Here is a 14086-nt window from a genome sequence, read left to right as displayed (position 1 = left end):
TCAGTGCATGAGGAAGTAAAGGAGAAAATACTGTACTGTAATTAAAGTTTGGCTCAGGATTAAGAAGCAGGTAATTTCATTTGTAGAGCCTGCCAGAACTGCTCTGGATAGCTTTTCCTACAAGGCCCTGTGACGTAGCTGATCTGTCCCCACCACACACACACACAGGCACTCACACCCCACTGTATAAAATATAGAGTAATGCTTTATATTTTTCTGGTCTCCAATGGTCAGCTGTGAAGTCTATGACTCTGAGAGCTCTGGAACTGGGGGAGTGACAAGTCCTTGCTATAGAGCTGGACTGGATGGGGGGAGGGCATCCAGAACTAGTGGTCAAGCTGCCCTTGGCCTCCTGCCTTAGTTCTGGAGAGCCACAGCCCCGGGAGAGAGGAGATGCTAATTCCTTTATCAGAGGGTAAACTGCCCCAGCCATGACGATAATTACTCACCTTGATGGGCCATTTCACTAACATATGCCAATTTATTTCCCTGGCTGTCTCATTAAAAGTGAGTAATGGTCCTTCGCCAGGCCTCTGCCTCCAACGTTGGTTTACAGCCTGAGATGTAGAGGAGAGCGGGTACTCCCAGGGATTGTGGGCCCTTGACGGCAAGGTTTACAAAAGCAGTTCTCCATTAATGAAGACAGGACCTCAGGGCAGACACAGAAGCAGCTCCCATTCTAATGAGCTTTCCAGTTGGCCCTTATCCATCACTTCTCCCAGCGACCTTCCCAGCTCCTTGAAGAAGTTCTTCACATGCATATTAGAAAAAGTACTGCTGAGTTGGGGTCCACTCATTCAGGCCCCAGGACTTTAGGGAGATGGCTCTGGGGCCCTTCCACCTGCCAGACTCTTTGCTTGTGGGGGAAAGAAGGGAAACAGGGCATCAGGGAAGATAGATGACATGGAAGTGATTTGACCTGTCTGAACGCAAGAATCAACCTCTTCCAACCAGGGGTCCTAGGCCTCCCTTCCCTTGAATTCCTCCCCTGAGATATGGGGGTAGCAGTGAGGCCTCGAGGAGAGGCAGTGCCTGTGGATGAAGTTAGCAGGGTACCTGGCATAGAGAGTATTCCATTCATGACACCATGATTATCAGATACTTGCCTGGGTGACTAGGACATGAAGGTTACGCACTCCCCATGGATTTTCAAGCTGAAATTATGAGCAGGTAACTAAGTTGGTGGCATTGCCACCTCTTGGGATATTCTGGATCCGTTTCAGATGGCTTCCGGTCCCCTGTATCTTCTAGCACTTGACTAGTCTCTCTCAGATTGGTAGGTTGTAGATCCTCACTTCGTTGAACTGATGGAAAAACTGATTCCTAAAGAGTAAAGAGCTGGTAGAGTGGGGACTGGAGCCAGGTCCCCTGAATGTTGATCCCAAAGCTTTTTCACCAGTGATATTATCACTGTCCTCAGTGATACTTGACAGGAATGTATGACAATGGCATTTAAGTTCAAAAATACAAAGTTTCATCTTATTCCTCTGCCCACCACTGTGAGAGAGAGGGAAAGAAGGCGATCCTTGATAATTACTTAAACTTGATGTCAGATTTTCATTGTAAAATGGGAATTAAATACTGTGCCTGAGGGACTTCCCTGGTGGTCTAGTTATTAAGAATCAGCCTTCCAGTGCTGGAGACACGGTTAAATCCCTGGTCAGGGAACTAAGATCCCACATATTGTGGGGCAGCTAATCCTGCATAGCGCAGCTGGAGAAGCCCACATTAGCCACAAATAGAGAAAGCCTGAGCACCACAGTGAAGACCAGCGCAGCTGAAATAGACAAATAAATAAATACTGTGCCTGTATGAGAGGGCGGATCTCACAAGGCACTCCTCAGACTGTCGGCACAGAGCAAGCACTCAGCCAGGGGTGGGGATGACCGCACAGGGAGGTGCAGGGCTCACCGGGACACCTGCCTCCACTCAGCAGGCTTTCGTACCCTCCAAGCAGTGGTTGGTTTCACACAGCCTCTGCTGAGCCCTCTGCAGGCTTCCCTGGAGAGTCAGGGCCCTTGGCCACCTAAGAGTGCGGTGTGAGCCCAAGTCTGCTTATCTCCAAGTACGTGAACATACTTCCCTTCCACCTGAATAAAAGAGGAACTGCTCGCCCCTGGTGGGAAACTGGGCAGCATAGAAAAGTATGAAGAAGTCACTTTTGTAATCCCACCAAAGAGAACTACCACTGACATTTTGCTAGCACTTTTTCCATGAAGTTTTGAAACAAAAGTAAGGCCACACTTTCCCTTTTTCATTTATCATTTAATTGTACAGATTTTTTCCATCCGTAAAACAGTTCATAATTAATACTTTACTGTGAAGAGCAGTCCATCTAAGCAGAGATTCAGGCTTAGCTTGTCTCCTGATGATTGGGCATCCAGTTTCTTTACTCTTTTTCAATGTTTTAATAATAAATAATGCTTAAATGAACATATTTGTTGGTTTGCAATTTGTATCATTTTCCTGGAGTCAGTTTTTAGATGTGAAATGACTTGGCCAAAAGGTATGAGCAGTTGCAAAGTGACCAACCTGTGTGGCTTTCCAAAACGGCTGCTCCAATTTAAATTCCGGCAGAAGGAGGGTGTAGGTCAATGCACTTGTCTCATTGCATCCACCGCCCCAGCTGAGTTTTCAAAAAATACTTTCACTGTGACACATGGTAGATACTGATAGTTCTTTGAGAGTTAGCTTCCCAGGTTCATTTGAAACAGAGAAATACTCACAGAGATCAGTGCTCACCTGGGGTAGCTGTGGACTCAGGTCTCCTGAGAAGATGCGACTAGGAGAAATCATTAACCAGTTGGGAGAATAATAACAATTGTCACAAAAGCAAAAGGATGGTTTTTTGTGATCTTTAAAAAAAAATTTTTTTTAAGTGTGACTTAGCCAAATACAACCCTTCCCCCACAACTATTGGCAACATTATTATACTCTCATGTTTACCTAATGCTCCAAATCCTATCATCTGAGACCCATTCTCCCTTGTGTGAAACTGGTGGTGGTGGAGAAAGCAAGTTAGTTTCTCAGACAGTTTCATTAAGACTTCTTACTCAAGTGGAGCTGTGGTAAATTGAGCCAAGGATTGCGGTCTTGAGTGTTTCTTTTTCTCCCACAATCAATAGTGTTGGTCTGCTGAATGTTACACGGGCCTGTAAACCCTGGGCCTTCCCCTTCTACAAGGTGTATCTTTTGAGAGCCATTTAACTTTAGAGAAAGAGAAAGATAAAACTTTTTGTTCAAAATTCAATTTGATATTGCTGAAGCATATTCTCATGGTCCTATTACAGCGCTTCCACCTGGCAGAAGTACTCCCTTGTGATGGCTATAACCATGAACTAGTTTGTTAACAGAAGCCACAGAGAATATTACCAACCCCACACTGAGCCCTTTCACACATGCGCAGGGCCCCGAGCTGAGACTGAAATATATAGCTGAGTCACACAGTCATAGAGAACAGACTAGTAGTTGCCGGGGGGAGGGGGTGTGGGGGAGGGAAGGACTGGGAGTTCCGGATGAGCAGATGCAAACTAGGACATGTAGGGTGGATAAACAACATGGTCCTAGTGTATAGCACGGGGAACTATATTCAATATCCTGTGATAAGCCATAATGGAAAAGAACATGCAAAAGAATACGTATGTATAACCGAGTCACTTTGCTGTACAGCAGAAATTAACACAACGTTGCAAATTTAATAATTTTTTAAAAAATTCAACAAAGCTGCACAGAAATTGTATACCTGAGTCAGTGATTCCATGTTTGTGTATTTGCTTGTTGATTTGTTTTTTAATTTCCATCTTCTTGATTTTGCTTCTAGCAAAGGATGATGATATCATTTGAGTTCTAATTTGCTGTCAACTCTAATTTTCACTGGAAAAGAAAAGCCAGAATGAAATTATTCTTCTGAAAGGAAGACTTTAATCTCTGGGAATCAAACAGTTAAAAGAATTAAATGCGCATCAGGCCTTGATTCATTTTTGAAACCAAAATTGTATTTCAGCAAAAATAGTCAAATAAAAGTTTGCTCATTAATTGTCAAATATTTCTGAACCATTGTATCAAACCCACGGGAACAAAAACACACAAATGGCTCAGAAACAATATCTGATCTCTCTTGGAGAAGAAAAATGTCTTTGCCACCGGGGCAAGGAATCTATTATTCTGTGTAGCTTTCAGAAGAGAGGTCACACGTCTTCTCTTATTGATTTTACTTCTTATTTGGTAGCAAAATAATGTGAGAAGAGGCAGTGCATGTTCCTGGCGAAGAGCCCAGATGTTAAAAAAAAAAATACATGTTGAGGAGTTTCTGAATTCCATCTTTTTCCCAGAGATTTCCTGTAACATGAGCACACGACACCCTGTATCAGGGACATAGCCACATGGGCGTAGTTTAGGGTGGTATTCTGACAACCCCGTACTTAATACAACCACTTGGGTTCCAGATGTGTGCACAGAATTCCCTGCCAGTTCTGTCCCACAGCTGGAGTGGCTCCAGCCAGCAGTTCCTAGAACTCTGCCACTAAGGATCAAGCAGGCCACATGTGGAAGCCATGCTCCCTACGTGCCCTAGCTTTTATAAAGAGATAGGAAAAGGGAACATTTTATTCTGGTGAAGGCTGGAGGAGGGCAGAAGGGATTTTGAAGAACTGCAACTTGGTTCACTTGATCTGAAATTATTTTCAATGTCCCTCTGTCCTCAGGCAACGTCAGAAACACGGAGAAGCTGAGCTATGACAAGCAGCACCAGTATGAGATCCTAGTAACCGCCTATGACTGCGGACAGAAGCCAGCAGCGCAGGACACCCTGGTACAGGTGGACGTGAAGCCAGTTTGCAAGCCTGGCTGGCAAGGTGGGCCTGCTCTTGTCAGATTTGTCGGCTGAAGGCAGCTTGGCCATGTGTCTCGGAGGGGCTGCACCTGCCTTCTGATCATCACAATGTATCACTAGAGGAGTTTGTAAAGCACAGGCAGTCTGCTGTGAGAAATGGAGTAGCCTATTTGTTCTCACAACTCCTGGGTGATATATTGCCCCCACTGTACAGCTCAAAATGTCCAAGGCAACTCATCTAACTCATGTGCCCAGTTTGTCCAGGATGCCCTTTCTCAAGTCTTATGACATCTTCCAATCAATAGTAATTATCCCACAGTGCTCAGGAGAAAGTGCCGGAAAGCCTACATGCTGCTAGTGCGTTTCAAGTTTTGATCATTGCTCAGCACCCAGGGAAGGTTGTGTGTTCCTTGGGCTTGCACGGAGAGCACACAGGCAGAGGTTGGAGAGCCAGAATACAGCCTCTGCATTAGCAGGTTTCTAAACTATTGGCTCTGGCAGTGGAGACACAATGGCCTAAGACGGATGTGGATTTTTGTTTACCTCTTTTAGGATACAAAGATAGAAGGTTCAGCTTACTCTTAGGTGATGGAGATATAGCAATGAACTAAGGAGAAATAAGCTTTCCTAGTGGCTCAGACGGCAAAGCGTCTGTCTGCAATGCAGGAGACCTGGGTTGGATCCCTGGGCTGGGAAGATCCTCTGGAGAAGGAAATGGCAGCCCACTCCAGTATTCTTGCCTGGAAAATCCCATGGACCACGGAGCCTGGTAGGCTACCGTCCATGGGATCACAAAGACTCGGACACGACTGAGCGACTTCACTTTCACTTTCACTTTCAAGGAGAAATAAGGATGCAAAGGCCAGTGCAGAGAAGGAGCTCACAGAGGACTGAACAGTATATGGAGTAACAAGAGTTCTAGTGGTAACATCAGTAGTTCTGCTGGCTGGGCAGGGATGCTGGAGTCATCTCTGTGCTGCCATTTGGTTGCTGCTGCTGCTGCAGCTTCTGCTTACTGATAACTCACGGTGTTCCATGGACTTCTCTGCCTCATGGCCTTTGTCTGTTGCCTTCCCTTCATATGTCTTTAAAGCCCCTGTTAAATACTACCTCTTTATCTATCTATGTCTCTCTGTATCTTTCATTGTTCAGCTTCCTGGTCCCATTAGTTAGTCAGTTCAGTCGCTCAGTCATGTCTGACCCTTTGCAACCTCATGGACTGCAGCACACCAGGCTTCCCTGTCCATCACCATCTTGTGGAGCTTACTCAAACATCACCGTCCATCGAGTCAGTGATGCCATCCAACCATCTCATTCTCTGTCAGCCTCTTCTCCTCCCACTTTCAATCTTTCCCAGCATCATGGTCTTTTGCAATGAGTCAGTTCTTCACATCAAGTGGCCAGAGTATTGGAGTTTCAGCTTCAGTATCAGTAATTCCAATGAATATTAAGGACTGATTTCCTTTAGGATGGACTAGTTGGATCTCTTTGCAGTCCAAGGGACACTCAAGAGTCTTCTCCAACACCACAGTTCAAAAGCATCAATTCTTCTGTGCACAGCTTTCTTTATAGTTCAACTCTCACATGCATACATGACTACTGGAAAAACCGTAGCTTTAACTAGACGGATTATTTTCAGTAAAGTAATAGCTCTGCATTTTAATATGCTGTCTAGGTTGGTCATAGCTTTCCTTCCAAGGAGCAAGCGCCTTTTAATTTCATGGCTGCAGTCACCATCTGCAGTGATTTTGGAGTCCAAGAATATAAAGTATCTCACTGTTTCCATTATTTCCCCATCTACTTGCCATGGAGTGATGGGACCAGATGCCATGATCTTCGTTTTCTGAATGTTGAGTTTAAGCCAACTTTTTCACTCTCCTCTTTCACTTTCATCAAGAGGCTTTTCAGTTTCTCTTCACTTTCTGCCATAAGGGTGGTATCATCTGCATATCTGAGGTTACTGATACTTCTCCCGGCAATCTTGATTCCAGCTTGTGCTTTATCCAGCCTGGCATTTCACATGATGTACTAAATCAAATCCCTTATGATTATACAGTGGAAGTGGGAAATAGATTTAACGGCCTAGATCTGATACATAGAGTGCCTGATGAACTATGGAATGAGGTTCATGACATTGTACAGGAGACACGGATCAAGACCATCCCCATGGAAAAGAAATGCAAAAAAGCAAAATGGCTGTCTGGGGAGGACTTACAAATAGCTGTGAAAAGAAGAGAAGCAAAAAGCAAAGGAGAAAAGCAAAGATATAAGCATCTGAATGCAGAGTTCCCAAGAATAGCAAGAAGAGATAAGAAAGCCTTCCTCAGCAATCAATGCAAAGAAATAGAGGAAAACAACAGAATGGGAAAGACTAGAGACCTCTTCAAGAAAATTAGAGATACCAAGGGAAAATTTCATGCAAAGATGGGCTCAATAAAGGACAGAAATGGTAGGGACCTAACAGAAGCAGAAGATATTAAGAAGATGTGGCAAGAATACACAGAAGAACTGTACAAAAAAGATCTTCAAGAACAAGATAATCACGATGGTGTGATCACTCACCTAGAGCCAGACATCCTGGAATGTGAAGTCCAGTGGGCCTTAGAAAGCATCATTACAAACAAAGCTAGTGGAGGTGATGGAATTCCAGTTGAGCTATTCCAAATCCTGAAAGATGATGCTGTGAAAGTGCTGCACTCAATATGCCAGCAAATTTGGAAAACTCAGCAGTGGCCACAGGACTGGAAAAGGTCAGTTTTCATTCCAATCCCAAAGAAAGGCAATGCCAAAGAATGCTCAAACTACTGCACAATTGCACTCATCTCACACACTAGTAAAGTAATGCTCAAAATTCTCCAAGCCAGGCTTCAGCAATACGTGAACCATGAACTTCCTGATGTTCGAGCTGGTTTTAGAAAAGGCAGAGGAACCAGAGATCAAATTGCCCACATCCGCTGGATCATGGAAAAAGCAAGAGAGTTCCAGAAAAATATCTATTTCTGCTTTATTGACTATGCCAAAACCTTTGACTGTGTGGATCACAATAAACTGGAAAATTTTGAAAGAGATGGGAATACCAGACCACCTGACCTGCCTCCTGAGAAATCTGTATGCAGGTCAGGAAGCAACAGTTAGAACTGGACATGGAACAACAGACTGGTTCCAAACAGGAAAAGGAGTACGTCAAGGCTGTATATTATCACCCTGCTTATTTAACTTCTATGCAGAGTACATCATGAGAAACGCTGGACTGGAAGAAACACAAGCTGGAATCAAGATTGCTGGGAGAAATATCAATCACCTCAGATATGCAGATCACACCACCCTTATGGCAGAAAGTGAAGAGGAACTCAAAAGCCTCTTGATGAAAGTGAAAGTGGAGAGTGAAAAAGTTGGCTTAAAGCTCAACATTCAGAAAACGAAGATCATGGTATCCGGTCCCATCACTTCATGGGAAATAGATGGAGAAACAGTGGAAACAGTGTCAGACTTTAATTTTGGGGGGCTCCCAAATCACTGCAGATGGTGACTGCAGCCATAAAATTAAAAGATGCTTACTCCTTGGAAGGAAAGTTATGTCCAACCTAGATAGCATATTCAAAAGCAGAGACATTACTTTGCCAACAAAGGTCCATCTGGTCAAGGCTGTGGTTTTTCCAGTGGTCATGTATGGATGTGAGAGTTGGACTGTGAAGAAGGCTGAGCACCAAAGAATTGATGCTTTTGAACTGTGGTGTTGGAGAAGACTCTTGAGAGTCCCTTGGACCGCAAGGAGATCCAACCAGTCCATTCTGAAGGAGATCAGCCTTGGGATTTCTTTGGAGGGAATGATGCCAAAGCTGAAACTCCAGTACTTTGGCCACCTCATGTGAAGAGTTGACTCATTGGAAAAGACTCTGATGCTGGGAGGGATTGGGGGCAGGAGGAGAAGGGGACGACAGAGGATGAGATGGCTAGATGGCATCACCGACTCGATGGACGTGAGTTTGAGTGAACTCCGGGAGTTGGTGATGGACAGGGAGGCCTGGCGTGCTGCGATTCATGGGGTCGCAAAGAATAGGACACAACTGAGCGACTGAACTGAACTGAACTCTGCATGTAAGTTAAATAAGCAGGGTGACAATATACAGCCTTGACGTACTCCTTTCCCAATTTGGAACCAGTCTGTTGTTCCATGTCCAGTTCTTTTTTTTTTTTTTTTTTTTTTTTTTTAATTTTATTTTATTTTTAAACTTTACATAACTGTATTAGATTTGCCAAATATCAAAATGAATCCGCCACAGGTATACATGTGTTCCCCATCCTGAACCCTCCTCCCTCCTCCCTCCCCATTCCATCCCTCTGGGTCGTCCCAGTGCACCAGCCCCAAGCTTCCAGTATCGTGCATCGAACCTGGACTGGCAACTCATTTCATACATGATGTTACACATGTTTCAATGCCATTCTCCCAAATCTTCCCACCCTCTCCCTCTCCCACAGAGTCCATAAGACTGTTCTATACATCAGTGTCTCTTTTGCTGTCTCGTACACAGGGTTATTGTTACCATCTTTCTAAATTCCATATATATGCGTTAGTATACTGTATTGGTGTTTTTCTTTCTGGCTTACTTCACTCTGTATAATAGGCTCCAGTTTCATCCACCTCATTAGAACTGATTCAAATGTATTCTTTTTAATGGCTGAATAATACTCCATTGTGTATATGTACCACTGCTTTCTTATCCATTCATCTGCTGATGGACATCTAGGTTGCTTCCATGTCCTGGCTATTATAAACAGTGCTGCGATGAACATTGGGGTACTCGTGTCTCTTTCCCTTCTGGTTTTCTCAGTGTGTATGCCCAGCAGTGGGATTGCTGGATCATAAGGCATGTCTATTTCCAGTTTTTTAAGGAATCTCCACACTGTTCTCCATAGTGGCTGCACTAGTTTGCATTCCCACCAACAGTGTAAGAGGGTTCCCTTTTCTCCACACCCTCTCCAGCATTTATTACTTGTAGACTTTTGGATCGCAGCCATTCTGACTGGTGTGAAATGGTACCTCATAGTGGTTTTGATTTGCATTTCTCTGATAATGAGTGATGTTGAGCATCTTTTCATGTGTTTGTTAGCCATCTTTATGTCTTCTTTGGAGAAATGTCTATTTAGTTCTTTGGCCCATTTTTTGATTGGGTCATTTATTTTTCTGGAGTTGAGCTGTAGGAGTTGCTTGTATATTCTCGAGATTAGTTGTTTGTCAGTTGCTTCATTTGCTATTATCTTCTCCCATTCTGAAGGCTGTCTTTTCACCTTGCTAATAGTTTCCTTTGATGTGCAGAAGCTTTTAAGGTTAATTAGGTCCCATTTGTTTATTTTTGCTTTTATTTCCAATATTCTGGGAGGTGGGTCATAGAGGATCCTGCTGTGATGTATGTCAGAGAGTGTTTTGCCTATGTTCTCCTCTAGGAGTTTTATAGTTTCTGGTCTTACGTTTAGATCTTTAATCCATTTTGAGTTTATTTTTGTGTATGGTGTTAGAAAGTGTTCTAGTTTCATTCTTTTACAAGTGGTTGACCAGAGTTCCCAGCACCACTTGTTAAAGAGATTGTCTTTAATCCATTGTATATTCTTGCCTCCTTTGTCGAAGATAAGGTGTCCATATGTGCGTGGATTTATCTCTGGGCTTTCTATTTTGTTCCATTGATCTATATTTCTGTCTTTGTGCCAGTACCATACTGTCTTGATAACTGTGGCTTTGTAGTAGAGCCTGAAGTCAGGTAGGTGGATTCCTCCAGTTCCATTCTTCTTTCTCAAGATTGCTTTGGCTATTCGAGGTTTTTTGTTTTTCCATACAAATTGTGAAATTATTTGTTCTAGCTCTGTGAAGAATGCTGTTGGTAGCTTGATAGGGATTGCATTGAATCTATAGATTGCTTTGGGTAGTATACTCATTTTCACTACATTGATTCTTCCAATCCATGAACATGGTATATTTCTCCATCTGTTAGTGTCCTCTTTGATTTCTTTCACCAGTGTTTTATAGTTTTCTATATATAGGTCTTTAGATTCTTTAGGTAGATATATTCCTAAGTATTTTATTCTTTCCGTTGCAATGGTGAATGGAATTGTTTCCTTAATTTCTCTTTCTGTTTTCTCATTATTAGTGTATAGGGATGCAAGGGATTTCTGTGTGTTGATTTTATATCCTGCAACTTTACTATAGTCATTGATTAGTTCTAGTAATTTTCTGGTGGAGTCTTTAGGGTTTTCTATGTAGAGGATCATGTCATCTGCAAACAGTGAGAGCTTTACTTCTTCTTTTCCAATTTGGATTCCTTTTATTTCTTTTTCTGCTCTGATTGCTGTGGCCAAAACTTCCAAAACTATGTTGAATAGTAATGGTGAAAGTGGGCACCCTTGTCTTGTTCCTGACTTTAGAGGAAATGCTTTCAATTTTTCACCATTGAGGATAATGTTTGCTGTGGGTTTGTCATATATAGCTTTGATTATGTTGAGGTAGGTTCCTTCTATTCCTCCTTTCTGGAGAGTTTTGATCATAAATGGATGTTGAATTTTGTCAAAGGCTTTCTCTGCATCTATTGAGATAATCATATGGTTTTTATTTTTCAATTTGTTAATGTGGTGTATTACATTGATTGATTTGCGGATATTGAAGAATCCTTGCATCCCTGGGATAAAGCCCACTTGGTCATGGTGTATGATCTTTTTAATGTGTTGTTGGATTCTGATTGCTAGAATTTTGTTAAGGATTTTTGCATCTATGTTCATCAGTGATATTGGCCTGTAGTTTTCTTTTTTTGTGGGATCTTTGTCAGGTTTTGGTATTAGGGTGATGGTGGCCTCATAGAATGAGTTTGGAAGTTTACCATCCTCTGCAATTTTCTGGAAGAGTTTGAGCAGGATAGGTGTTAGCTCTTCTCTAAATTTTTGGTAGAATTCAGCTGTGAAGCCGTCTGGACCTGGGCTTTTGTTTGCTGGAAGATTTTTGATTACAGTTTCAATTTCCGTGCTTGTGATGGGTCTGTTAAGATTTTCTATTTCTTCCTGATCGAGTTTTGGAAAGTTGTACTTTTCTAAGAATTTGTCCATTTCTTCCACGTTGTCCATTTTATTGGCATATAATTGTTGATAGTAGTCTCTTATGATCCTTTGTATTTCTGTGTTGTCTGTTGTGATCTCTCCATTTTCATTTCTAATTTTATTGATTTGATTTTTCTCCCTTTGTTTCTTGATGAGTCTGGCTAATGGTTTGTCAATTTTATTTATCCTTTCAAAGAACCAGCTTTTGGTTTTGTTGATTTTTGCTATGGTCTCTTTTGTTTCTTTTGCATTTATTTCTGCTCTAATTTTTAAGATTTCTTTCCTTCTACTAACCCTGGGGTTCTTCATTTCTTCCTTTTCTAGTTGCTTTAGGTGTAGAGTTAGGTTATTTATTTGACTTTTTTCTTGTTTCTTGAGGTGTGCCTGTATTGCTATGAACTTTCCCCTTAGGACTGCTTTTACCGTGTCCCACAGGTTTTGGGTTGTTGTGTTTTCATTTTCATTCGTTTCTATGCAAATTTTGATTTCTTTTTTGATTTCTTCTGTGATTTGTTGGTTATTCAGCAGCGTGTTGTTCAGCCTCCATATGTTGGATTTTTTAATAGTTTTTCTCCTGTAATTGAGATCTAATCTTACTGCATTGTGGTCAGAAAAGATGCTTGGAATGATTTCTATTTTTTTGAATTTACCAAGGCTAGCTTTATGGCCCAGGATGTGATCTATCCTGGAGAAGGTTCCATGTGCGCTTGAGAAGAAGGTGAAATTCATTGTTTTGGGATGAAATGTCCTATAGATATCAATTAGGTCTAACTGGTCTATTGTATCGTTTAAAGTTTGTGTTTCCTTGTTAATTTTCTGTTTAGTTGATCTATCCATAGGTGTGAGTGGGGTATTAAAGTCTCCCACTATTATTGTGTTATTGTTAATTTCTTCTTTCATACTTGTTAGCATTTGTCTTACATACTGCGGTGCTCCCGTGTTGGGTGCATATATATTTATAATTGTTATATCTTCTTCTTGGATTGATCCTTTGATCATTATGTAGTGACCATCTTTGTCTCTTTTCACAGTCTTTGTTTTAAAGTCTATTTTATCTGATATGAGTATTGCTACTCCTGCTTTCTTTTGGTCCCTATTCGCATGGAAAATCTTTTTCCAGCCCTTCACTTTCAGTCTGTATGTGTCCCCTGTTTTGAGGTGGGTCTCTTGTAGACAACATATGCAGGGGTCTTGTTTTTGTATCCATTCAGCCAGTCTTTGTCTTTTGGTTGGGGCATTCAACCCATTTACGTTTAAGGTAATTACTGATAAGTATGACCCCGTTGCCATTTACTTTATTGTTTTGGGTTCGAATTTATACACAATTTTTGTGTTTCCTGTCTAGAGAATATCCTTTAGTATTTGTTGGAGAGCTGGTTTGGTGGTGCAGAATTCTCTCAGCTTTTGCTTGTCTGAAAAGCTTTTGATTTCTCCTTCATACTTGAATGAGATCCTTGCTGGGTACAATAATCTGGGCTGTAGATTATTTTCTTTCATCATTTTAAGTATGTCTTGCCATTCCCTCCTGGCTTGAAGAGTTTCTATTGAAAGATCAGCTGTTATCCTTATGGGAATTCCCTTGTGTGTTGTTTGTTGTTTTTCCCTTGCTGCTTTTAATATTTGTTCTTTGTGTTTGATCTTTGTTAATTTGATTACTATGTGTCTTGGGGTGTTTCGCCTTGGGTTTATCCTATTTGGGACTCTCTGGGTTTCTTGGACTTGGGTGATTATTTCCTTCCCCATTTTAGGGAAGTTTTCAACTATTATCTCCTCAAGTATTTTCTCATGGTCTTTCTTTTTGTCTTCTTCTTCTGGGACCCCTATGATTCGAATGTTGTAGCGTTTAATATTGTCCTGGAGGTCTCTGAGATTGTCCTCATTTCTTTTAATTCGTTTTTCTTTTATCCTCTCTGATTCATTTATTTCTACCATTCTATCTTCTAATTCACTAATCCTATCTTCTGCCTCTGTTATTCTACTATTTGTTGCCTCCAGAGTGTTTTTAATTTCACTTATTGCATTATTCATTATATATTGACTCTTTTTTATTTCTTCTAAGTCCTTGTTAAACCTTTCTTGCATCTTCTCAATCCTTGCCTCCAAGCTATTTATCTGTGATTCCATTTTAATTTCAAGATTTTGGATCAATTTCACTATCATTATTCGGAATTCTTT

The 14086-nt window shown here is 41.6% G+C and overlaps 1 protein-coding gene across 1 annotated transcript in view; it reads left to right on the top strand.

Moving 5' to 3' along the window:
* CLSTN2 (calsyntenin 2) overlaps window positions 1-14086 on the top strand; it is a 727708-nt gene that overhangs the window by 551756 nt on the left and 161866 nt on the right. The window contains exon 5 of the mRNA XM_055569528.1: window positions 4704-4853. Coding sequence (XP_055425503.1) covers window positions 4704-4853 — 150 coding nt within the window. The remainder of the gene's footprint in view (window positions 1-4703; window positions 4854-14086) is intronic.

This window comes from Bubalus kerabau, chromosome 2 (assembly GCF_029407905.1).
Source record: "Bubalus kerabau isolate K-KA32 ecotype Philippines breed swamp buffalo chromosome 2, PCC_UOA_SB_1v2, whole genome shotgun sequence".
In the NCBI taxonomy this organism is placed as follows: Eukaryota; Metazoa; Chordata; class Mammalia; order Artiodactyla; family Bovidae; genus Bubalus; species Bubalus kerabau.
This window is presented reverse-complemented; position numbering and strand designations above follow the sequence as displayed.